Raw genomic sequence first — 23,572 nt, 5'->3', positions numbered from 1 at the left:
TGCACTCCAGCCTGGGTGACAGAGCGGGACTCTGTCTCAAAAAACAAAATCAAAACCAAAAACAAAAACCCCAAAACCTCCAAAAAAAAAAAAACAGTAAGAGCCATTCTTGTTGGTCATCCAAAACATGCTGGTGGACAGTATTTGGCCTGCAAGCTATAGTTTGCCTACTCCTGGTCTAGTGGGACAGGCATAAAACACAGTGACCTATTAGAAAGCAGAACAGTATTTACTTACCAGTGGGAGGGAGGGGAAGTGACCAGTAAGGGCACAGAGGACTTCTGGGATATTGGCCATGTTTTATTTCTTGATCTGGGTGGTGGTTATATGGTTACACCTTGTGACACATTGTCAAGTTGTACACTTATGATTTGTGCACTTTTCTGTATGCTATTCTTGAATTTAAAATCTCATTAAAAACGACAGTGTAGTAAGTCATGATGGGATAAGGTCAGATGCTGTGGAACGAGAAGCCTTTAACTCTTCGGAACTTGGGAGGGGACGGGTCAGACAAAAGACTTCTCCAAGGAAGTAATGTTTGACAAGAGGGCCCATGGGGAAAAGGAAGAGGGGTTAGGCTTATTGGGTCAGCTGTGACTACGGATTCTGTTCTTATTTTTAAAAATATTTTGATCATAGACTTTTTGCATTAATTTTGACCTTTTAAAACGTTGCAGTATTATATTTATCTTGATTCCTGAGTGTTTTGGAGCCCCCTTAAATTCTGAACCCGAGGCGAGTACCTCAACCCTGGTCCTGGCTCGGCTGCACGGGGGTCGGAGACTCTGTCCTCAGTACCATACGTAAACCACTGCCCCGCCCCGCTTTTCTTCACCTATGTAATGGGAAAGGAGGTGAGGTGGGACGAGCTTTCCAGGGTTTAATATTCTCCCTGGCCCGGCAAAGACCGGGATTTGAGGGGTTACATCGGCACAACACCCGGGGTCAAAGGAGGAGGCTGCTGGGCTCCGAGCAGGAGCTGCCTTACCCCAGACTTCCGCACTCTGGTTATTTCCCAACGGCGGTAAGGCTCGCTTGGAGTCGGACTCATGATTGGCTGGAACGAAGTCACGCGGGAGGATTCGCTATCAAATGGCAAGGGCGTATGCGTCATCAGCGAGCGACGAGAGCCTCCCGAGAGGGGCGCGGCTAAGTAAAATAAGCTCCTTTCTAAGTGGCTGTTTCCTTGGGGAGGGACTGAAACAGCGATGGGGATTCGCTCTCTTCCAACTCTAGGCTTCCGGGATTTGGAGGGACTGCGAGGCTTGGGGAGAAATGTATTAAATCGCGTATACCCCGGATGCTCCGAGGGGCGGGGCTTCGACGGTGGGGCGTAGTTAAGGGCGGGTCTCTCTTTTGGGGGCGGGATTCTCTCGGGAGTCGGGGTGGAGCCGCAACGCTCCGCTTTCCCAGAGCGCAGGGGGCGGGGTTTGGGGCGGGGCCTCGCTTGTGGGCGGGCCCGGGCAGGAGCGGGCTTGCACTGCGCGGCGTAGCCAGGACCAGATCCACTTGCAGGTTGCTGTTCCCAGCCATGGCTTCGCGCTGCTGGCGCTGGTGGGGCTGGTCGGCGTGGCCTCGGACCCGGCTGCCTCCCGCCGGGAGCACCCCGAGTAGGAGCAGGGCGCCTTTGGGGCTGGATGGGAGCGCGGGGAGGCCTGCGAGCGCTGAGCAGGGGTCGGAGCAGAGCTGGGGCAGGGCTGGAGGGGGGTGAGACTGAAGGGGTGTCTTCCTGCTGGCGAGATCGCGGTGGTGTACGGGGGTGAGCGGAGATCTGTGCGTGAGATGTGAGGCTTCTAGGGTTAGAGACGGAGGTCAACAAAGGTGAACAAGGAGAGACTTTGAGATCCACAGGTGTGAGACGGGGTGAATGGAGGGTGATACGGAGGTCTGTGGGGGCGAGAGGGAAGTGTGAGTCGAAACAGGGATCTGTAGGAATAAGACGGGTCTATATGGGCAATATAGCGTTTTGTGGAGAGAGAGGGGTTAGAGGAGGGACACTGTGGGGAGACCCACGGGGGCGAGATTGGGATGATACGGAGGCCGTTGGAAGGATGTGGGATTCTAGCCGACTGGATAGGGAATGAAGTGTTGTTGGGCAGGCCATTGGCAGTGGTGTAGTAGGTTCATGGGTGAGATGTGAGGCTCTGGATGAACCCACAGCCTTTGGGGGTTCAGATGAAGAGACCCTGCAAATGCCAAAGCCTTGAGGAACAAGAGAAGGAGGATGCAGGTGAGGGTGAAGCTTGGGAAGTTCCAACTTCTGTTGGATATTCAGGTTGGTTTGGGACTGGGGAGAGAAGTTAATTTTGACCTTTTCCTTCTCCTCTGCCTGGCCCCAGGCCTCTGCCACCATTTCTCCACAAAGGAGAAGACCCCCCAGATCTGTGTGGTGGGCAGTGGCCCAGCGGGCTTCTACACGGCCCAACACCTGCTAAAGGTAAGCCACTTACTCATAGTCCATCATTCACCTGCTGCTCCAGTCCTAAGGGCAAGCCTCACCCCCTTTGGGTTTTAAGAGCACTCCTGGATGCCTTATGGGGAAGGGACTCCCAGCCCTCTGGCCTGGACACTTCCCACTTGCTTCCTCACCTACACCTGAGGCTCCCCTCCCCTCACGTTCTCAGTGTGAGAGGGGTATAAAACACACATTGGTGGTGAGTGGTCAGTGGCAGGTGGTCAAGCACTCCAGGGGGCTTATGTAGACCTGCAAAATGACTTTGTCCTCCTTCATCTTCCCTCCTTTCTCCTCTATCTTCACTCTGTCCCAAACATCCTACATCTCGAGGCTACCCACCTCCTCTGCTTTCTGTAACTTTACCTGCATTGCCATGCCCTCCTCACCCATAGCTCCAGTCCTCCGTGCCATTCTGTTCTTTCAGCCTGCCCTCTGCCCCTCCCCCTTCCCCTGTGAAGGCCAGGATCTCAAGGCTTTCAGTGTCCGCCTCAGCAGGAAGGGCCCTAAGCCAAGGCTACAGGTTATACTTGAGACTCCACATCAGACTTTGGGACAGAGTAGAGAGGGGATACCCAGGTTAACTGAGACATGAGACAGTTGCCTAGCTTTGGAGAGGCTTGGAGTGTCCGTGGAGAGACAACAGACAGGATGAATATCTTAATTATACACACACACACGCAGATGCTTGAAATGGAGGGTAACCAACTGGCCTGGACCGCCCAGGACAAGGGGCTTCAGTGCTAAGCTGGAGGTTCGTGGGAAACTGAGATGAGTTGATCACTCTGCTGAAAAGTGACCCGTGCATGCTTCCCAGGCAACACAGGTGAAAGAGCTAATTACAATAATGTGGGCAGCCGGCCGCCCCGTCTGGGAGGTCTACCACGGAGGCCAGACGCAATGTGGGGGCTGGACGTGGTGGCTCACGCCTGTAGTCCCAGCACTCTGGGAGGCCGAGGAGGGTTGATCACTTGAGGCTAGGAGTTCGACACCAGCCTGGCCAACATGGTGAAACATATGAAAAATACAACAGACAAACCAACCAACCAACCCAGTGACAACAAAACAGGTCTACCCTGGAGTCATACTCTAATTTTTTCTATTTTCCTCCCTGTCTGATCCTTTATCCCACTTTCTTTTTCTTCCTCTTCCTTCTCCTTCTTCTTTGTCAAATAGAGGATTGAGTTATTATCATTGATCCATACAAAGTCCCTCTCTCATTTATTTTAATTCCCACCCCCATTTCTATTCCCCGTCTTCCCATGTGCAACCTTCCTAATATGTTTGATATGCACCTTTTTGTTTGTATGTATTTTTAGAAAATGTTTATTGTGTGCAAAAAAATTAATTAAAAAAAAGGAAAAAAAAAATAATGTGGGCAGCGTGAGCCGAGGCAGGTGGGGTCAATCGGAAGCTGTTTCCTGGGCCGGAAGCCCAGGTGGCTCATGCCTGTAATCCCAGCACTTTGGGAGGCCGAGGAGGGTGGATCACTTGAAGTCAGGAGTTTGAGACCAGCCTGGCCAACATGGTGAAACCCTATCTCTACTAAAAATACAAAAATTAGCCACGTGTGGTGGCACAGGTCTGTAGTCCCAGGTACTTGGGAGGCTGAGTCGGGAGGATCGCTTGAACCCAGGAGTTGGAGGTAGCACTGAGCCAAGATCGAACCACTGTACTGTAGCCTGGGTGACAGAGTGAGACCCTGTCTCAAAAAAAAAAAAAAAAGGAGAAAAAAGAGAGAGAGTGAATTTGAGCTGCATTGAAGCAGACCAAGGGCTTTGGTGAGGGCCTCCCACATGTGGGGAGTCATCCTGGAATGCAAGGCCTTGGGCACGCTGCCACGTGGGAGGGAGGACAGCCTGGGCTCTGGGATGGAGATCAGGGAGCACATGGGGGCTGGAGAGGCCCCGAAGGACTTTGTGTAAGGGATAGTTTTTTTTAGCTGAGCCTGAAATTTTGGAAGGGGGGAGAGTAAGCCTTCCAGGAAGTGGTTTTTTTTTTGTTTTGTTTTTTGTTTTTTTTTTTTTTTTTTTGGAGATAGAGTCTGGCTCTGTTGCCCAGGCTGGGTGCAGTGGCACAATCTCAGCTCACTTCAACCTCCACCTCCCAAGTTCAAGCAATTCTCCTGCCTCAGCCTCCTGAGTAACTGGGATTACAGGCGCGCTCCACCACATCCAGCTAATTTTTGTATTTTTAGTTGAGACAGGGTTTCACCATATTGATCAGGCTGATTTTGAACTCCTGACCTCAAGTGATCTGCCCACCTCGGCCTCCCAAAGTGCTGGGATTACAGGCGTGAGCCCCCGCGCCTGGCCCAGGCAGTGTTCTTAGCACGACTATACTCAGCTGGCAGACACGTGCACACGCTTTCCTTGTGGACTGGGATGGGGAGGGGCTCAGGCTAGGTACAATCCTTGTTCTGATCCTTGGGCTGATCTTTGCCCACAGGGAGCTCCAAGCTACTGGCTGTGCTCCTAAGACAGGACCACGTGCAGCACGTTTGGGACAGTGGCCCTTAGCTTGAGTCAGGCACTGAGCACAGCATCTCGTAGCATCCTCATGACAACCTGCAAAGCAGGTGTCGTGCCTCTTGCTTCACAGGTAAGGATGCTGGGGCTGAGTGAGGTTGTCCAAGCTTCCACCGCGGAGCAGGGACGGCACTGGGATCTGAGCAAAGGCAGCTCTATGCCAGGCCATCCATGTTAATCTATTCAGTAATCATTTACTCGATGTAACATGTTCTGGGTGCAGGCTTTACTGGGAACATGGGCGTGAACAGGACAGACGTGGTCCCTGTGCTCGAGGACCTGACATTCGAATGTGGGGGGCACAGGTGGATAATTTACAAGGTATTTTAGGGCTCTGACAGCTATAAGCACAGAGACTGGGGTGCAGGGAGGGGGTCCATGCCCAGTCTGGAGGAAGAGATGTCCCAATTGCAGTCTGAAGGACAGATGTCAGGTTGGGGGACAACAGCAGGAGTGTCCCAGGCACAGAGAACTGCGTGAACAAAGAGGAAGAGAATGGCTCTCTGGGGAAAGGGCAAGTTCTGGAAGGTGCGTGTGTGCAGTAAGGCGTGAGGAGGTGAGAGCCGAGGCTGAGAGGTAGGTAGGACCCAGATCCTGGGGGGCTTGGAAGCCACTGACCAGGCTCTGGAGGCAGGTTTCTCTGGGAGGTGTCCACAGCTGCCTCCTCTTCCCCCATCAGAGTCTCCTGGGGCATCTTATCAAAATACACATTCCTGGGCCTAACTCAGACCTAATCAAACTCTATGGCTGGGCCAAAGAGTCAGCAATGTTAAACACCCCGAAGGATTCTCGTGCCCACTGCTGTAGGTGGTTGGCTTCACTGGAGAGTTTTCGGGGTGCTGTTTTCCTTCAGGATGCCCCCTCTGCCTGCAGGGTAGATCCAGGCAGGGCTGGTGGCCAGAGAGCAGTGGGGAGCTGCTGGGGTGGTAGTGAGGAAGAGGACTGGGAGGATGGGGATTGATGGGATCAGGTGGGGGGTCAGGAGCCCCAGGTTCTAGCTTGGGCTCTGAGTGGATGGGGTCGAGGGAACAGGAGCAGAAGCGGGGAGCGGTTTGGGGCAATGGGACTTGGCTTGAAACTGGATGGATTTGAGATGTCTGGGGTGGGACATTCAGGGGTCTCAGGTTTGGAGCTTGGGGAGATGTCTGGGCAGGAGAGAGAGAGTAGAAAGTCATCAGCAAGTTCAGGGGAATTTGGGGTTGCAGGAGGGAGTGGGTTAAATCACTAGGGAGGAGGGAGGGGGGCCACATCGGAAGAACCTCAAAGAATGTCCTTGTTAGCGGGGAGCAGCTAGAGGGACAGGAGGGAGGGAGGCAGGGAAGGAGGAAACCTGGAAGATGAGGTCAGCCACGAGAGATAAGGGGTAAGAACGTCCGGCAGACTTAGTGTTCCGGAGGTGGCCCTGGAGAGGACATCGTGACCCAGAGTGAAGGATCCGTTGCAGGAAAGAATGGAAGATAAGGATAGAGAGGTTGGTTGGGTGAGGTGTTGACCTCCAGGCCGAGCAGTTTGAACTTTATGCTGTGGCATTGGGCCCCAGCGAAGATTTTTGAGCAAGGCAGTGACACACAACAACAGAATAGTAATGAAAGCTCCCTCCTTGATTGAACACTCAGAGTAGGTTGCACCCTGGGCTGCCTGATTACTCATCTAACCTTGAGCAGGACACCACAGGGCTCTTCTTTTGGACAGAGAAGAAACTTTCCCCAGGGCACAGCCAGCTAGTGCTGGAGCTGGGACTGGCATCCAAGGCTACCTGTTTGACTCCAAGCCCGAAGCGCTTTGTGGGTACAACATCGTGGGGCTTGAGGGAGGTGGTTTGGGGAGCCCCCTGTGGCTGGCCTGGGATGGAGAGAGGCAGGAGGTGGGGCAGGGTGGACTTGGGTGCAGGCAGGGGAGTGGAGGGGAAGGGGGAGGATTTGGGCAAAGGTGAGGAGGTGGGTGGGAGCCTTTGTTGGGGGTAGGGAGACTGATGGGCAGGGGCTTCTTTGCCTTGAGTCCCAGTGAAGCTGGAGGTGTCCTAGTGGGGACCTAGGATAGGATGGGGGGCTGGGCTTGTCAGCCATGGGACCCCTAACTGCTTTACTGCTAACCGGCCTGTGGCCCAGAGTCTCACCACCCTGACCTCCCGGTGCTTCCCAGCAGCCATGAGAGGGAGCTGTCATCCGTCCTAGTGTGCAGAGGGGGAGACTGAGACCTGGGGAGACCCTGGGACTTGCTGGGATCATGTGGCTGGTGGGTGGCAGAGCCAGACCAGACTTGCCTGCTGGACCCCCGACCCTGTGCCTTCCACACAGCCTCTCAAGTCAAGGTGCCCTGGGAAAGCGGTCAACGCAGAACCACTGCCCGAGGCTGTCTTTCTAACACTGGCAGCAGGCCCATTTCCACCTCTCTTCCCCGTGAATTCCCAGCTGTGCCCCCTCCCTGTCCTGCTGCTCCCCTTTCCCCAGAGCGCGGTCCTGGGCACTAGAGCTAAGGCACCTGTGAATTCAGAGGGTGGCCCTCAGGTCCTCAGACTGGCTGGGACCTGAGGGTCCCAAGTGTGGAAGGATTGGAGGCCAGGGCGGTGGGTTGCGCTTGACCTGAGAAGATAAAGAAGCCACCCTGATATAATTCCAGTCGGGGGAAGCCATGGCCTCCTCAGCTGGCCACATTTCTCCCCATCTCCGAGGGCCGGTCGTCTTTTTTTTTTTTTTTTTTTTTTTTTTGAGACAGAGTCTTGCTCTGTCACCCAGGCTGGAGTGCAATGGCCCATCTTGGCTCACTGCAACCTCTGCCTCCTGGGTTCAAGCGATTCTCCTGCCTCAGCCTCCCAAGTAGCTGGGATTACAGGTGCCCACCACTACGCCCAGCTAATTTTTGTATTTTTAGTAGAGACAGGGTTTCACCATGTTGGTCAGGCTGGTCTCGAACTCCTGACCTCAGGTGATCCACCTGCCTCAGCCTCCCAAAGTGCTGGGCTGACAGGCGTGAGCCGCCCAAGGAGTGAGTGCTCTTTTTCCTTGCAGAGGGTGGAAGCCTTGTGTTCTCAGCCCAAGGTCCTGAACTCTCCTGCTCTGTCTGGGGAAGGGGAGGACCTAGGGGCATCCCAGCCTCTCTCGGCCCCACCAGCTGCCACCCTGTTCCCCAGCAGCACCCCCAAGCCCACGTGGACATCTACGAGAAACAGCCCGTGCCCTTTGGCCTGGTGCGCTTTGGCGTGGCGCCCGATCACCCCGAGGTGAAGGTGGGTGTCTCTGGGCCTGGAGGCTGGGGTTTGGAGACTTTGGTCAAGATGAGGAGGGCAGGGAGGCTCCCTGGCTGGATGACAGGACTTCATGCCGTCTGTGCCGATGCCACCCAGCTTCCATCCTGGGGACAGAGTGGTGAGGGTGGTGCAGACATGGTCCCTGGAGCTGCCTCACCCTCTAACCCCTCCCATTCCCGGGGGACCTGGCAGAATGTCATCAACACATTTACCCAGACGGCCCACTCTGGCCGCTGTGCCTTCTGGGGCAACGTGGAGGTGGGCAGGGACGTGACGGTGCCGGAGCTGCAGGAGGCCTACCATGCTGTGGTGCTGGTGAGTGCAGCCAGGCCCTGGGTCGGGGAGGCAGGGGCTGCAGAAGGGGACCGGTGGCTCGGGGTGGAAGGCAGCAGGGGTGAGGCCAGGATGCAAGCTGCTGAGAAGCTGGAAGGAGGCCGCTGGGAGCCTAGGGGGCTGCCCGGCCTATCAGTGCTGGTGCTGAAGGCTGTGGGTCTTGGGCCTGCCATCTTTCATCAGAGCTACGGGGCAGAGGACCATCGGGCCCTGGAAATTCCTGGTGAGGAGCTGCCAGGTGTGTGCTCCGCCCGGGCCTTTGTGGGCTGGTACAACGGGCTTCCTGAGAACCAGGAGGTGAGTTTGGGGAGCACGCCCGCTGCCTTTTCCTCCCCGCCCCTCAGCCCTTGGATGCCAGACCTGGGGGAAGAGGAGCTGCCATCCAGTGGCGAGATGTGACATTGTGCTGACTGAGGCGGGAGGCCAGCTGTGGAGGGCCTCGGGGGACAGCTGGGTCCAGGTGGGGGAGGAGGGACCAGAGGTGTGGACTTTCCTGGTGTGGGGAAGCTCCAGGGCACAGTGGGGACCAGGCATGAGGCACCTGCAGACTGAGATGAGCTGAGTGGAGCAAGGCTGGGGGACCCTATCAAGACTTTTCCCCTCCAGCTGGAGCCAGACCTGAGCTGTGACACAGCCGTGATTCTGGGGCAGGGGAACGTGGCTCTGGACGTGGCCCGCATCCTACTGACCCCACCTGAGCACCTGGAGGTGAGTGGTAGGTCGGGGCTGGGGGGCATGGAGGTGGGGTCACCCTGAGGAGAGAGTGCCCTTGTCTGCAGGGTTCAGGCCTCACCTCTCCAAGCTGGGCTCAGTGCCTCTGTTTCCCCGTGGTGCCCAGGCAGAGGCCCTCTGAAGGGCAGTGCCATGAGCTTCCTCTTCTACCATTTTCCCTTCACTTTCTGCACTCCAGCTAAGTGGCGTGTTTCTCTTACCCTTCAGTAAGCCACAGGACCCTTGCTCACACCATCCCCTGCTTGGATCATCCCCACTCATCTCCCACCAGTTAACAGCTAAAGTTCATCTTTGAGATCTTGGCTCGGTTGTCCCTTCCTCCAAGACTTCCCTGAATTGGTCCACTCCCCCATCATGCCTCCTCCCATAGAGCCGTCTACTTCTGTTTCACCGCATATCATCACCACGGCAATTTTACACACATTGATGAGTATTTGATGAGTATTTCTCTCCCCAGCAGATCACAAGCTCTGAGAGGGCCTGCTCCTTGTCTCTTTTCCTCACCATTGACCACCCCTGCCCCTCCAAGCTCTTTGCATGGGGGTGAGCACATGGTAGAGGCCCACTAAATACTTGTTGAATGAAAGTGTGGGCCTGGTGTGCTATTAGTTGGAGCCATTTGCAGAGTTGGCAGCAATGCTCCATCTGGCCACCAGGGGGAAGCAGTGGTGCAATTTTGGGCCGCCAGCTTTCTCCTGGCTCACGGTGGGGACATGACCAAAGGGAGAGTCCCCTTTCCTGGGTCAGTGTCTGATGACTCCAAGGCCCTCCTTTTGTGCCAGAGAACGGACATCACGAAGGCAGCCCTGGGTGTACTGAGGCAGAGTCGAGTGAAGACAGTGTGGCTAGTGGGCCGGCGTGGACCCCTGCAAGTGGCCTTCACCATTAAGGTGCTGGGGCCAGAGTGGGAGGAGCCAGGGTTCCAAGTGGAGAGGGCCTCTCCTTAAGGGGTGGGGGTGAGGCAGAGCCCCTGGGAGTAGCTGCTGCCTGGAATGGAAGAAGGGGAGCAGGCAGGGCCCCGGAGGCTCTGTGCCTTTGGGGAGGAGGGGGGTGGTGGTCTCTCCTGACTGGGCTGGACCCTGGGGTGGGCTCAAGTGGACTGTGTTCCGGGCCTGACCTCCTCCCCCATTCCCTGCTCCCACCTTCAAGGAGCTTCGGGAGATGATTCAGTTACCGGGAGCCCGGCCCATTTTGGATCCTGCGGATTTCTTGGGTCTCCAGGACAAGATCAAAGGTGAGGGGCCCTGGCCTGGCCTGGCCCCCCAACTACTAGGGAGAGGGTGGCCTAGGTCAGAGAGGGATTGGGGAAGGGTGTGCAGGGAGAGGGCCGGGGCCCAGGGACAGCCTGGAGACATTCTATGTTGCCGACAGAGGTCCCCCGCCCAAGGAAGCGGCTGATGGAACTGCTGCTTCGAACGGCCACAGAGAAGCCAGGGCCAGAGGAGGCTGCCCGCCAGGCATCGGCCTCCCGTGCCTGGGGCCTCCGCTTTTTCCGAAGCCCCCAGCAGGTGTTGCCCTCACCAGATGGGCGGCGGGCAGCAGGTGTCCGCCTAGCAGTCACTAGACTGGAGGTGAGTCTCATGTTTCCCAAAGACACCCCCTTCCCAGGCCTCTGCCACCCCGCCTGCTGTTGCCCACACTCTCCCCAACAGGGTGTCCATGAGGCCACCTGTGCAGTGCCCACGGGAGACATGGAAGACCTCCCTTGTGGGCTGGTGCTCAGCAGCATTGGGTATAAGAGCCGCCCTGTCGACCCGAGCGTGCCCTTTGACTCCAAGCTTGGGGTCATCCCGAATGTGGAGGGCCGGGTTCTGGATGTGCCAGGTGAGAGGGTGTGAGGAGGCTGGGTGCTGCATTATGATGAGAGGCCGAGAAGCTGGTGTCTCCTGGTGCCACGCATTCATTCATCTAGCAACATGCACTGAGAAGCTCCTGCAGGGCAGGCCCTCTCTAGGACCCACTGCCACCCTCCTCTTGGCCCTGAGAGAAGTTCCAGTCTGGCTAGGACAGATGGGACATATGTCGGGTCATTAAGTCATTCAACAAACATTTACTGAGGTCTTTTCTGGGTTAGGCCCTGTGCTTAGTGCTGGGATTGGAGATTAATAAGGCAGCCTGTGTCCTCAGGGAGCTTCCAGTTTTACTAAGTGCCCACATACCTGTCTAGTGATTAATTCACTTGGTAAACATTTACCAAGGGCCTACTGAAACTGCAGGGGAGCAAGCCTCAGCTCCTAAGCTTAGGGATCCCCTCGTCTACAGGGAAACTGAGGTGTAAGGGGGTCGGCCTGGTAAAAACAGGGAGAGAAGAATCCAGGGCAGTGGACCAGCGGCCACAGCAGGCTCAGCCGACTGTCTGCTGAGAGGCGTGGGGTGTCTGTGTGCGTGCACGTGGGTGTAGATTGTGGGCACAGGATGGCCAGGGTGGTATCCAGCCACCTCCCTCCCGTCCCCTTTTGTTACCCTCTCAGGCCTCTACTGCAGCGGCTGGGTGAAGAGAGGACCTACAGGTGTCATAGCCACAACCATGACTGACAGCTTCCTCACCGGCCAGATGCTGCTGCAGGACCTGAAGGCTGGGCTGCTCCCCTCTGGCCCCAGGCCTGGCTACACAGCCATCCAGGCCCTGCTCAGCAGCCGAGGTCTGGGCCCTGGGTGGTCCTTCTCTGGGGCCTCACTCTTTGGGAGGGGGCTGTTCTGGGAGGGGTGAAGGAGGAGGTGTTGACAATCTCCCCTCTGCTTCAGGGGTCCGTCCAGTCTCTTTCTCAGACTGGGAGAAGCTGGATGCCGAGGAGGTGGCCCGGGGCCGGGGCACGGGGAAGCCCAGGGAGAAGCTGGTGGATCCTCAGGAGATGCTGCACCTGCTGGGGCACTGAGCCCAGCCCCCGCCCCCAGCAGGGAAGGAATGAGTGTTGGGAGGGGAAGGGCTGGGTCCGTCTGAGTGGGACTTTGCACCTCTGCTGATCCCGGCTGGCCCTGGCTTGGAGGCTTGGCTGCTCTTCCAGCGTCTCTCCTCCCTCCTGGGGAAGGTCGCCCTTGCGCGCAAGGTTTTAGCTTTCAGCAACTGAGGTAACCTTAGGGACAGGTGGAGGTGTGGGCCGATCTAACCCCTTACCCACCTCTCTACTGTTGGACTGTGGAGGGTCACCAGGTTGGGAACATGCTGGAAATAAAACAGCTGCAACCAAGGGCCATGGTTGATGGGGGACTTTTTTTTGGAAGGGTTGGGGTCGGGGGTCACCTTCTGGCCGTAGCTCCCCTACCGTCACCAGGTGGCGCTGCAGAGACGGCTCCCTGCTCAGGGGCCTCTTGGGGGCTTGATGGGGCTCGGCAGCCAGGCCTGGCATAGGCACCCTTCCTTTCTCCGCTCGGCCTTGCTGTGGCTGCGGGTTGCCTGTCTTCTGTCCACACTAGGGCTGCCCGGGACCGGGACTCCCCCTCCCTGGTGAGCCCTCAGTACAATCAAAACAGAAAAGAAATGGGAGCGGGGGCGGGACTGAGCAGCAGCTTGTCCCCTGTACCTCTGGGTGCCCCAGGCGAGTCTAGCCCGGGGCCCATTCTTTAGCTCCCAAAGCCTTCCTGCTTCCGTTTCCAGTCAGACCCACTGGCCTTTAAAAATAGTGCCTCAATCTCCCTAGGGCTTTGCAGTGTCCGGAGAGTGGTCACTCCCTTTTATGGCAGCCCCCAAGATGCTGCCTCGCTGTATAAACTGAGGGGTCCTCGAAATTAGCCCAAGGTCACACACTCGAGAGCTGCCAGCTCAAACCCAGGCTCCGCGCAGGCTGGTGTTTCCTCCGAGGCGCACTTGCCGCGAGTGTGGGGTCTGGGGACGCGGTCCCGGGGAGGGGAGAGGGACCCGGGCCTGCGGCGGGAGGGGCCTCGAGGGGCAGGGGGCCGGGCTGAGCCGGGGCGGAGGCGGCGGGCCCCGGCGGGGCGGGCCTTAGCGGGCGGCGGTGAGAGCTCCCGCACAGTCGGCTGCGAGCCGTGGGAGCAGGAGGCGCGGTGCGCAGCCCAGCCCCGGACCGAGCCGGGCGCCGTGCGAGCCTCGCGAGGGGCGCGGGGGCGGGTCGGGGCCAGCCGGCCAGGCCGCGCCAGCCGCCCCCGCCCCGCCGCGCCCGGGCTCCGGCGCCCGCGGAGCTGAGACTGAGCGCGCCAGCGCTCCGGGGCCGAGGCTGTGGGACAGAGACCGCGAGGGAGGCGGCCGACGCGGGCTCTCGCCACGGGCGCAGCGCCCCTTCCCCTCGGTGAGTGGCGGGCGGCGGGCGGGGGGCGCCAACTTCGCCGCCAACTTGGGGCTGGGTTCCCGCGGCGCGCGAGCAAGAACGGTGGAGACAGAGGCGGGACACCCGCGGGGAGTCGGGCCTGCGCAGGACTCTCGGGGCGCAAGGAGGGGGCGGCTGGAGGACCCGGACCCTCAAGAACCTGGCCCCTTGGGTTTGGACCCGGGCGGCCGGAGAGAAGGCGAAGAAGAGGCCGAGCAGACAGGCGCGCGGCGGACGCGAGAGAAGGACGCGGGCGAAGCGTCCAAGACGTTCGTCCCCGGGGCCGCCGAGCCCTCCTCCTCCTTCGCTTGGCGCGGCAGCACCGCGGGACCAGGAGAGTCTGGGCTGCTGCGGACCCCAACTGTTGCTGCTGGAATCCCCTGGGGCAGAGAGCGGGGAACAGGGCCGGGAGCGGGGGCCGGGGCTGGGATCGACCAGAACGAGGGGTTGGAAAGGAGTCGAGAAGGCGAAAGGGGGGCTGTGCGGCTCCCCAGCCCGGTGCCCGGGTTTCCCCAGGTCTGCTGGCCACCTGCTGCGCACTTGCCTCGGCGCCCAGACCCCTTTCCCCGCCGCGAGTCCCGGTTCTTCCCCTCTAGCTCTGCCCCATCTCCTCTGCCCCAGCCTAGCTCTCTCCCTCCTGCGACCTGGGAGAATCGGAGTGGGCTTCCAGAGTAGTGGCATCTTGCAAATGCTGGCCCGTGCCCGGCTCCCGGGCTTCCAGAGCGCAAAGGGAAAGGCAGGCAGAGAGGGCACCGGGCGAGCGTGACCTGGCGCTGGGCCCTGGCTGCGCACCAGCAGCCTGCGCTGGTCTCTCGGGGCTTCGCCCAGGATCCCACGACGGCGGGAAGGGGAAGCCCCGAGCCTCCTGTTTCCTGCCTAGGCGGGCAGGCGGGGACACGCGGAGCAAAGGCACCCGGCAACCTGAACCCCCAGGTTCGTCCCGCGACCCTGCAAGGAGCTGCTGGGTGAGCAAGACGGGAATTCCCGTCGGGCCCTGATGCCCACCCCGTTCGTCCACTCGGTTTCCCAGCCCTGGTCGTCCAAGGGGACTTCTGGCTCGGTCCCCCAGCCCTTGGATGGTGGCGTCATCTTAGTTCAGTCCCTGACCCCGGGCCACAGGAAAATCGAGGAAAGAAACTTATTTGGGGAGGGTACCATTCCGCGGGCTGTATTTCGGAGCCCGTCCAGGTCTTGGCGGTGCTAGTGACTTTGAGCCTGTTTCTAAACTCCCGAAGAATAAGAGCGTGCCAGGGGCAGGTAGGCAGGTCCGGGACACCTGGGTTCGCCCAGGGCCCCGGGGCGGGCCTGGGCTGGTACTGGGCCCGCCTGCCAGGCTGGCTCAGTCCCCCCACTGCGGGACTCAGGGGAGTGGGGATGGGGGCCCTGGAGCCACGGACGCCGGCGGGGGACAGCGCGCGGCGCGGGGCACCGGGTGCGTGGTGCCCAGCTCGGCCGCCAGGAGGCGTGGCGCGGGTGCCCGCCCGGAGCCGCCGCCGCCGCATCGCGAGTGTCCTTGAGCCGCGGGTGACGGTGGCTGTCGCTGCTCGCGCCCCCTCCTCCCGCCGGGGGGAGCCTGGTGCCACGTTCCCTGTGAATTATTTATCGCCGGCCTAAAAATACCCCGAACTTCACAGCCCGAGTGTAAGAGATTCCTGCGGAGGGGAGGCGGCGGGGCATCCCGGTGGCGGCGGGGATGGAGTGCGGGCGGGGTCCGCGGAGACAGGGGCCGTAGCCTTGGAGGAGCGAGAACTCCGTGCCCCCAGTAGTGGAGCAAGCTAGAACGGCGGTCCTCTCCCCTGGCGCCTGGGTTCGGGTTTTGGCTGGGCAAAAGGGAGGGAGGGAAACCCGACGGCAGAGGAGGGGCGGCTCCCCGGAAAGGCAGGGGGTGGGGGGCTCTGCTGGTGGGTGGGGAGGACTCCCGCGACCGAGTTTCCTAGCCTGGGAGAGGGAGAGCCATCGGTATCTCGGATGTGAGCGGGTGTGAGTGCGGGAGTGTGCATGTGTGTGCAGGTCCGTGTCAGGGGGTCTGGCTGAGCTGTGAGGACCCGGGAAAGAGAAGGCCTCCAGCCTGGGAAGGTGCTCAGACCCTTCCAGATGCTGCTGTGTCCTGCAGGACTGACCACTGCCATCCTCTCTGGGGCTCTTTGGGGATCTCTGTGTTTGTCAAACATTAGTTTAAGGGCTGTTTGTGGAAGGGGTGAGACCCTGAGTGGGTGGGTGGGCAGAGGTCTCCCAGACGATGTGTCTGCCCTCAAGGAGCCCGAAGTCCAGTGTGGGGCAGGGTGTTCATGAGTGCACACACACCTGCCGCAAGGCAGAATGGAGGGGTGGAGGGGACCACTGCACAGAGCTCCCCACCCAGGAGGGGAAGCCAGGGCAGGGGGAAGAAGGGCAGGTTTCTTTCTTCTCCCTTCTTTCCTTTCCTTTCTTGCTTTCCATTCTTACTTTCTTTTCTTTTCCCTCCTTCACTCTCTTTCCTCTTTCTTTTTCTTTCCCTCTCTCTCTTTCTTCCTTTCCTTTCTCTTCCCTCCCTCCCTCCTTCCTTCCTTTTTTTCTTTCCTTCACTAGCCAAGCTCCAAAGTCACATTTCACTTAATTTTTATCCTGCCAAATTTGAAAGCCTTTTAACTTAGTGATTTTAGTGTCAACAGGAGCAGGAGAAAATTTAATTATCTAAGTCTCGTTCTGCCACCCAGGCTGGAATGCAGTGCCATAATCATAGCTACTGCAGCCTTGAACTCCTGGCCTCAAGCAATTTTCCCACCTCAGCCTGCCAAGTAGCTAGGACTACAGCTGTGTGCCACCACACCCAGCTAATTTAAAATTTTTTTTATTTTTATTTTTTTTTTTTGAGACAGAGTCTCGCTCTGTCACCCAGGCTGCAGTGCAGTGGCGCAATCTCGGCTCACTGCAAGCTCCGCCTCCCGGGTTCACGCCATTCTCCTGCCTCAGCCTCTCCGAGTAGCTGGGACTACAGGCGCCCGCCACCACGCCCGGCTAATTTTTTTTTGTATTTTTAGTAGAGACGGGGTTTCACCATGGTCTCGATCTCCTGACCTCGTGATCCACCCGCCTCGGCCTCCCAAAGTGCTGGGATTACAAGCGTGAGCCACCGCGCCCGGCAATTTTTAAAAATTTTTGTGGAGATGTGAATTCGCTGTGCTGCCCAGGCTAGTCTTGAACTCTGGACTTCAAGTAATCCTCCCACCTTGGCTTGCCAAAGTGCTGGGATTACAGGCGTCAGCTACTGCTCCGGGCCAAGAGTTTAGTTTTGTTTGCTAGTGGTGTTCTTGGTATCTTTTCATATTTGAGGCTTTGGGCTAGTGCTGAAGTATTACACTCACCATCCGAGGTCTACAGCACTTTTGGTTTAATATTGAACAGATGGAACTGTTTAGTTCTGCATCTTTGCAGGTATACAGAATGTACCTACCAGGAATCTGCTTTATATCCATTGAAAGCAAGAAATAATACAGTAAAACTTTGCCTGGCTAGAGGCTTTGAAAGAATGGCATATTCTGGTTTAATTCTATTAACTTGGAAGTGTGAAGGTGAAAAAAATTCAAAACTTAAATTTCCTGTTGAACGCAATTGAAAATATGGCCAATATGATTCCACTTTTCTTCTCTAGTAAGGTTGGACATTCTGATTTACGTGGTGTTTCGTTATAGAACTGCTAGTGTGCCTGAGTCTTACATTGTGAAGATACTTTTTTAAAACTTGAGATGTAAGAGGATGTAAATGGTTTTGTAGATCAGGCTGGATGAGAACCGACACTTGTAAACATACTTTTTAGACTAAATCTCTGATGGCCCCTTGTTTTCTTATTGAACTCATAAAAATAAAACACATTGGATGGAGGGTGGGAGTAGAAAGGAAATTGATGTGTTTTAATTGCATGTCATTGTTTCATAACAAGGCAGAACATATGGTAACCCTGGCTTTGGACCTACAGAAGGAAACACATTTTACTACCTGCTGTATGCCAGAGGTTCTTGAACACCTGGAGGGATTACTGCAGCACAGATTGCTGAACCCTAATCCAGAGTTTGTGATTCACCAGGTCCAGGGCGGGGCCTGGGAATTTGCACTTATAAGAAGGTCTCGGGTGCTGCTGGTGCTGCTAGTCCATAGACTACATTTTGAGAACCACTCTTGTCTATTAACTGTAAATTGTAGAGCTCTAGAAAAAAGCTTAGTTTGATCTGGGATAAGAACCACACAGGTTATGGAGAAAATCATGAAGGATTCAACCCTTGATCCCAGCCTAGTGTGGATTTCAGGTAACAAGCAATACACAGTGACATAACACAATTCTTGGTTTTCATGATTGTCAGGCCTCTGAGCCCAAGCCAAGCCATTGCATCCCCTGTGACTTGCACGTATACATCCAGATGGCCTGAAGTAACTGAAGGTCCACAAAAAAAGTAAAAATAGCCTTAACTGATGACATTCCACCATTGTGATTTGTTTCTGCCCCACCCTAACTGATCAATGTACTTTGTAATCTCCCCCACCCTTAAGAAGATTCTTTGTGATTCTCCCCACCCTTGAGAATGTACTTTGTGAGATCCACCCCTGCCCGCAAAACATTGCTCCTAACTCCACCGCCTATCCCAAAACCTATAAGAACTAATGATAATCCACCACCCTTTGCTGACTCTCTTTTCGGACTCAGCCCGCCTGCACGCAGGTGAAATAAACAGCCTTGTTGCTCACACAAAGCCTGTTTGGGGGTCTCTTCACACGGACGCGCATGAAACCCAATACAAACTCGACAGTAGTTCCAAATAGCCGGAAAACGGCACTTTCATTTTTTCCATCCTACAAGAGCTAAATAATTCTTGTCATAAAATGGGCAAATGGTCTGAGGTGCCTGACGTCCAGGCATTCTTTTACACATCAGTCCCTTCCTAGTCTCTGTGCCCAGTGCAACTCGTCCCAAGTTTTCCTTCTTTCCCTCCCGCCTGTCCCCTCAGTCCCAACCCCAAGCGTCACTGAGTCTTTCCAATCTTCCTTTTCTACATGCCCATCTGACCTCTCCCCTCCTCGCCAGGCCGAGCTAGGTCCCAATTCTTCCTCAGGCTCCGCTCCCCCGCCCTATAATCCTTCTATCACCTCCTCTCCTCACACCTGCTCCGGCTTACAGTTTCATTCCGTGACTAGCCCGCCCCCACCTGCCCAGCAATTTACTCTTAAAAAGGTGGCTGGAGCTAAAGGCATAGTCAAGGTTAATGCTCCTTTTTCTTTATCCCAAATCAGATAGCGTTTAGGCTCTTTTTCATCAAATATAAAAATCCAGCCCAGTTCATGGCTTGTTAGGCAGCAACCCTGAGACGCTTTACAGCCGTAGACCCTAAAAGGTCAAAAGGCCATCTTATTCTCAATATACATCTTATTACCCAATCTGCTCCCGACATTAAATAAAACTCCAAAAATTAGAATGTGGCCCTGAAACCCCACAACAGGACTTAATTAACCTCACCTTCAAGGTGTACAATAATAGAAAAAAGTTTCAATTCCTTGCCTCCACTGTGAGACAAACCCCAGCCACATCTCCAGCACACAAGAAATTCCAAATGCCTGAACCGCAGCAGCCAGGTGTTCCTCCAGAACCTCCTCCCCCAGGAGCTTGCTACAAGTGCCAGAAATCTGGCCACTGGGCCAAGGAATGCCCACAGCCCGGGATTCCTCCTAAGCTGTGTCCCATCTGTGTGGGACCCCACTGAAAATCTGACTGTTCAACTCACCTGGTAGCCACTTCCAGAGCCCCTGGAACTCTGGCCCAAGGCTCTGACTGACTCCTTCCCAGATCTTCTCAGCTTAGTGGCTGAAGACTGATGCTGCCTGATCGCCTCGGAAGCCCCGTAGACCATCACGGACGCTGAGCTTTAAGTAACTCTCACAGTGGAAGGTAAGCCCGTCCCCTTCTTAATCAATACGGAGGCTACCCACTCCACATTGCCTTCTTTTCAAGGGCCTGTTTCCCTTGCCTCCATAACTGCTGTGGGTATTGACAGCCAGGCTTCTAAACCTCTTAAAACTCCCCAACCCTGGTGCCAACTTAGACAATACTCTTTTAAGCACTCCTTTTAGTTATCCCCACCTGCCCAGTTCCCTTATCAGGCCGAGATACTTTAACTAAATTATCTGCTTCCCTGACTATTCCTGGATTACAGCTGCATCTCATTGCCGCCCTTCTCCCCAATCCAAAGCCTCCTTCGCGTCTTCCTCTCGTATCCCGCCACCTTAACCCACAAGTATAGGACATCTCTACTCCTTCCCTGGCAACCGATCACATGCCCATTACCATCTCATTAAAACTTAATCACCCTTACCCCACTCAATGCCAAGATCCCATCCTACAGCATGCTTTGAAAGGATTAAAGCTTGTTATCATTCACCTGCTACAGCATGGCCTTTTAAAGCCTATAAATTCTTCTTACCATTCCCCCATTTTACCTGTCCTAAAACCAGACGAGGCTTACAAGTTCAGAATCTGCGCCTTATCAACCAAATTGTTTTGCCTATCCACCCCGTGGTGCCAAACCTATATACTCTCCTATCCTCAATACCTCCCTGTACTACCCATTATTCTTTTTTTTTTTTTTTTTGAGACAGAGTCTCGCTCTGTCGCCCAGGTTGGAGTGCAGTGGCGCAATCTCGGCTCACTGCAAGCTCCGCCTCCCGGGTTCACGCCATTCTCCTGCCTCAGCCTCTCCAATAGCTGGGACTACAGACGCCCGCCACCATGCCCGGCTAATTTTTTATATTTTTAGTAGAGACGGGGTTTCACCGTGGTCTGGATCTCCTGACCTCGTGATCCGCCCGCCTCGGCCTCCCAAAGTGCTAGGATTACAAGCGTGAGCCACCACACCCGGCCTCTACTACCCATTATTCTGTTCTAGATCTCAAACATGCTTTCTTTACTATTCCTTTGCACCCTTCATCCCAGCCTCTCTTTGCTTTCACTTAGACTGACCCTGACACCCATTAGGCTCAGCAAATTACCTGGGCTGTACTGCCGCAAGGCTTCACAGACAGCCCCCATTACTTCAGTCAAGCCCAAATTTCATCCTCATCTGTTACCTATCTCGGCATAATTCTCATAAAAACACACGTGCTCTCCCTGCTGATCGTGTCCGATTAATCTCCCAAACCTCAATCCCTTACAAAACAACAACTCCTTTCCTTCCTAGGCATGGTTAGTGTGGTCAGAATTCTTACCAAGAGCCAGGACCGCACCCTGTAGCCTTTCTGTCCAAACAACTTGACCTTACTGATTTAGGCTGGCCATCATGTCTCCGTGCAGCCGCTGCTGCTGCCCTAATATTTTAGAGGCCCTCAAAATCACAAACTATGCTCAACTCTGAAAGAGTGACGCTCAGACTTAAGACCACGGCACACCGGCTCGGCCAAGAGATCTTTATTGGACTTAAGGTCCTGTTCTTGCCTTTTATTTTCTGAACTTGCCGCTTTTGCATTCTTTGAGTTCAGTTTAAAGACAGTTACTTTAAGTCCATTTTAAACCCTCGGGCTGGAAATCCTACTACTGTTAATTAGCCAAATTATTTGGTCTGACAGTTTTTCTTTATCATTCTGAAACTGGGTTTACCTAATACACTGATAAATTATTTCAAAGGTATTTTTATAGTTCAAATCACTTCACTTTTACCCTGACACATATAAATGACCAGGAATGACCTTCAGATAGCATTTAGCATCTGTAACCGATCTGACAATAACATGTTCATCAGGTACCTATGGATTAAATCACATACGGGCATATTTAAGCTCAATGTCAGTCTGAAAAATAAATGTACTATATTAATTCAAATACCATTCTTTGTGTAGGTATTTTGTCATATGTTTAAGAAAAAGCTAAAAGGAATGGAAATCGTGTGACAGTAACTTAAGTCTTTCTTCAAAGTGCCTGCAGTCTTTTGCAATACCTCATTCAGCCGAGTATTTGTTTTCTTCCTCACTCAGCATCAGGCAGCTTTCGAATTGCTTAGAAGGCAACATTAGAAGGTCAGAGTTCATCAGAAACAGAATTTTTTTTTTTTTTTTTTGAGACGGAGTCTTGCTCTGTCCCCCAGGCTGGAGTGCAGTGGCGCAATCTCGGCTCACTGCAAGCTCTGCCTCCCGGGTTCACGCCATTCTCCTGCCTCAGCCTCCTGAGTAGCTGGGACTACAGGCGCCCGCCAACACGCCCGGCTAATTTTTTGTATTTTTAGTAGAGACGGGGTTTCACCGTGTTAGCCAGGATGGTCTCGATCTCCTGACCTCGTGATCCGCCCGCCTCGGCCTCCCAAAGTGCTGGGATTACAGGCTTGAGCCACCGCGCCCGGCCCAGAAACAGAATTTTAAAATATGAGTTCAACTGAATAAATGTGAATTTCTGTAGGAAGTAAAGAATCAAAATACCTATCTAAAGACTGCAATATATGATGATTATTTTCAAAGTATTTCATTAAACCTGATAGGTTTTCTCGAAATGAAAGAAATCAGTTCTAAAACCAAAGCTAATTTTTTGAAAATGTGAAAATGTAAATCAGCCCTATCCATAATATAATTCCTCTAAAACTTTATCTCAGTCATTTTAAAATAATATAACTATTCAAAAATGTAACTGCTATCTTAATGTTTTGAAATAAGTTAAAACTTTTTTTTTTTTTTGGCCGGGCGTGGTGGCTCACGCTTGTAATCCCAGCACTTTGGGAGGCCGAGGCGGGCGGATCACGAGGTCAGGAGATCAAGACCAGGGTGAAACCCCGTCTCTACTAAAAAATACAAAAAATTAGCCGGGCGTGGTGGCGGGCGCCTGTAGTCCCAGCTACTCAGAGAGGCTGAGGCAGGAGAATGGCGTGAACCTGGGAGGCGGAGCTTGCAGTGAGCCGAGATTACGCCACTGCACTCCAGCCTGGGCGACAGAGCGAGACTCCGTCTCAAAAAAAAACAAAAAAAAAAGTTAAAACATTTTAAATATGAATACTGTAGTTTAAAAGAAAGAAACCAGGGGAAGGAAAAGTAGAGAAAGAAATGCCAATTCCAGTCCAAAGCTTTATTTGCCAAGTTTTCTTAGAATGACTTTTACCTATTTATGAATTCTTACAAACAGAATGTATAATGGAAATACTGACTTTTGCCTAAAGTGGCATTGTTGACTGCTGTGATGTTACTGTAATGTAATAAATTATTAAATTGTTGCAAAGTGCTGTTTTTGCCTTAAAATTCTGTGTGTCTTGAAAACTATAGTATTAAATACTATAGCGTGCAAATAATGGGCACGCTTGGCATGAGATAATCTGTTTTTATTTTTACAAAATTGCAACTATATAAGTGTGTTTATTAAGAGAGCAAACAAAGTTATGAGATGAAAGAGTTATGGGATAAAAAATGTGGAAAAGTGTGTCAAAAAAAGGAGAAAAAACTTGTATGAAAAGTTATTTGAAAAGTTATTTAAAAAGTTATGAAAAAGAAGTTATGGGATTAAAAATAAAGTCACGGGATAGAAATAAAAATAAATAAAAGCAGGCCCCTGTCACCATAAGCCAGTGGGTCTGGAGTCTCCGCCCCCACCATGTCCCTACCACCCCTTCCCAGTCACCCCTTTACCATTAGGGTAGCAAGACAAGACCCCTGTCTAATGGGGGGGAGACAGACCCTTTGCCACCTTGACCAGGGCTGGGTCCTTAAATTTCTGGATGATGATGTTTGTTATTTAAGAGCCAGAGGTTGGTGGAGTTGGTTTGTTTGGAGGAGGTCTGATGGCCTCCTTACTCTCACCAAAGCAACTTTTCCCTCAGGGGTCTCCCATCTTCTTATTCAGAGAGGCAGCTGAGGCAGGACAGCGGGGCTAACAGTAGGCCAGACGAGGGCACAGGCTGCTGGGGTGACCCCCCCTTCCCCAGTGTATATATTGTATCTGTGTAACATTTTGTATATTCTGGGGGGTGGGGCCGCCCCTGTATCCTACCTAGTGGAGGTTAGAGCTGGCATATGGGGAGGAGGTTCT

General features: G+C 54.4%; 1 protein-coding gene across 8 annotated transcripts; it reads left to right on the top strand.

The window, feature by feature from the left end:
- Positions 1–1,476: 1,476 nt before the first annotated feature.
- On the top strand, positions 1,477–12,481 carry FDXR (ferredoxin reductase). 8 transcript variants are annotated; one of them, XM_058429121.1, is made up of 13 exons: positions 1,643–2,230; positions 2,340–2,437; positions 4,901–5,053; positions 8,111–8,206; positions 8,420–8,542; positions 8,744–8,857; positions 9,167–9,268; positions 10,075–10,182; positions 10,442–10,526; positions 10,664–10,863; positions 10,945–11,116; positions 11,764–11,934; positions 12,038–12,481. In XM_058429121.1, the coding sequence occupies exons 3-13, from the start codon at positions 5,012–5,014 to the stop codon at positions 12,166–12,168; spliced, it is 1,344 nt and encodes a 447-aa protein (XP_058285104.1). In that variant the 5' UTR covers positions 1,643–2,230; positions 2,340–2,437; positions 4,901–5,011; the 3' UTR covers positions 12,169–12,481. The 8 variants fall into 8 exon arrangements, with proteins under 8 accessions (XP_058285103.1, XP_032033486.1, XP_032033493.1 ...); XM_058429122.1 differs by having other exon boundaries at positions 1,644–2,230; positions 8,114–8,206; XM_058429120.1 differs by lacking the exons at positions 1,643–2,230; positions 4,901–5,053 and adding an exon at positions 1,477–1,610.
- The last annotated feature ends 11,091 nt before the right edge of the window (positions 12,482–23,572 follow it).

Source organism: Hylobates moloch, unplaced genomic scaffold, assembly GCF_009828535.3.
Source record: "Hylobates moloch isolate HMO894 unplaced genomic scaffold, HMol_V3 SCAFFOLD_15, whole genome shotgun sequence".
Classification (NCBI taxonomy): domain Eukaryota; kingdom Metazoa; phylum Chordata; class Mammalia; order Primates; family Hylobatidae; genus Hylobates; species Hylobates moloch.
The sequence above is the reverse complement of the archived record's forward strand: the minus strand, read 5'-3'. Positions and strand labels throughout refer to the sequence as shown.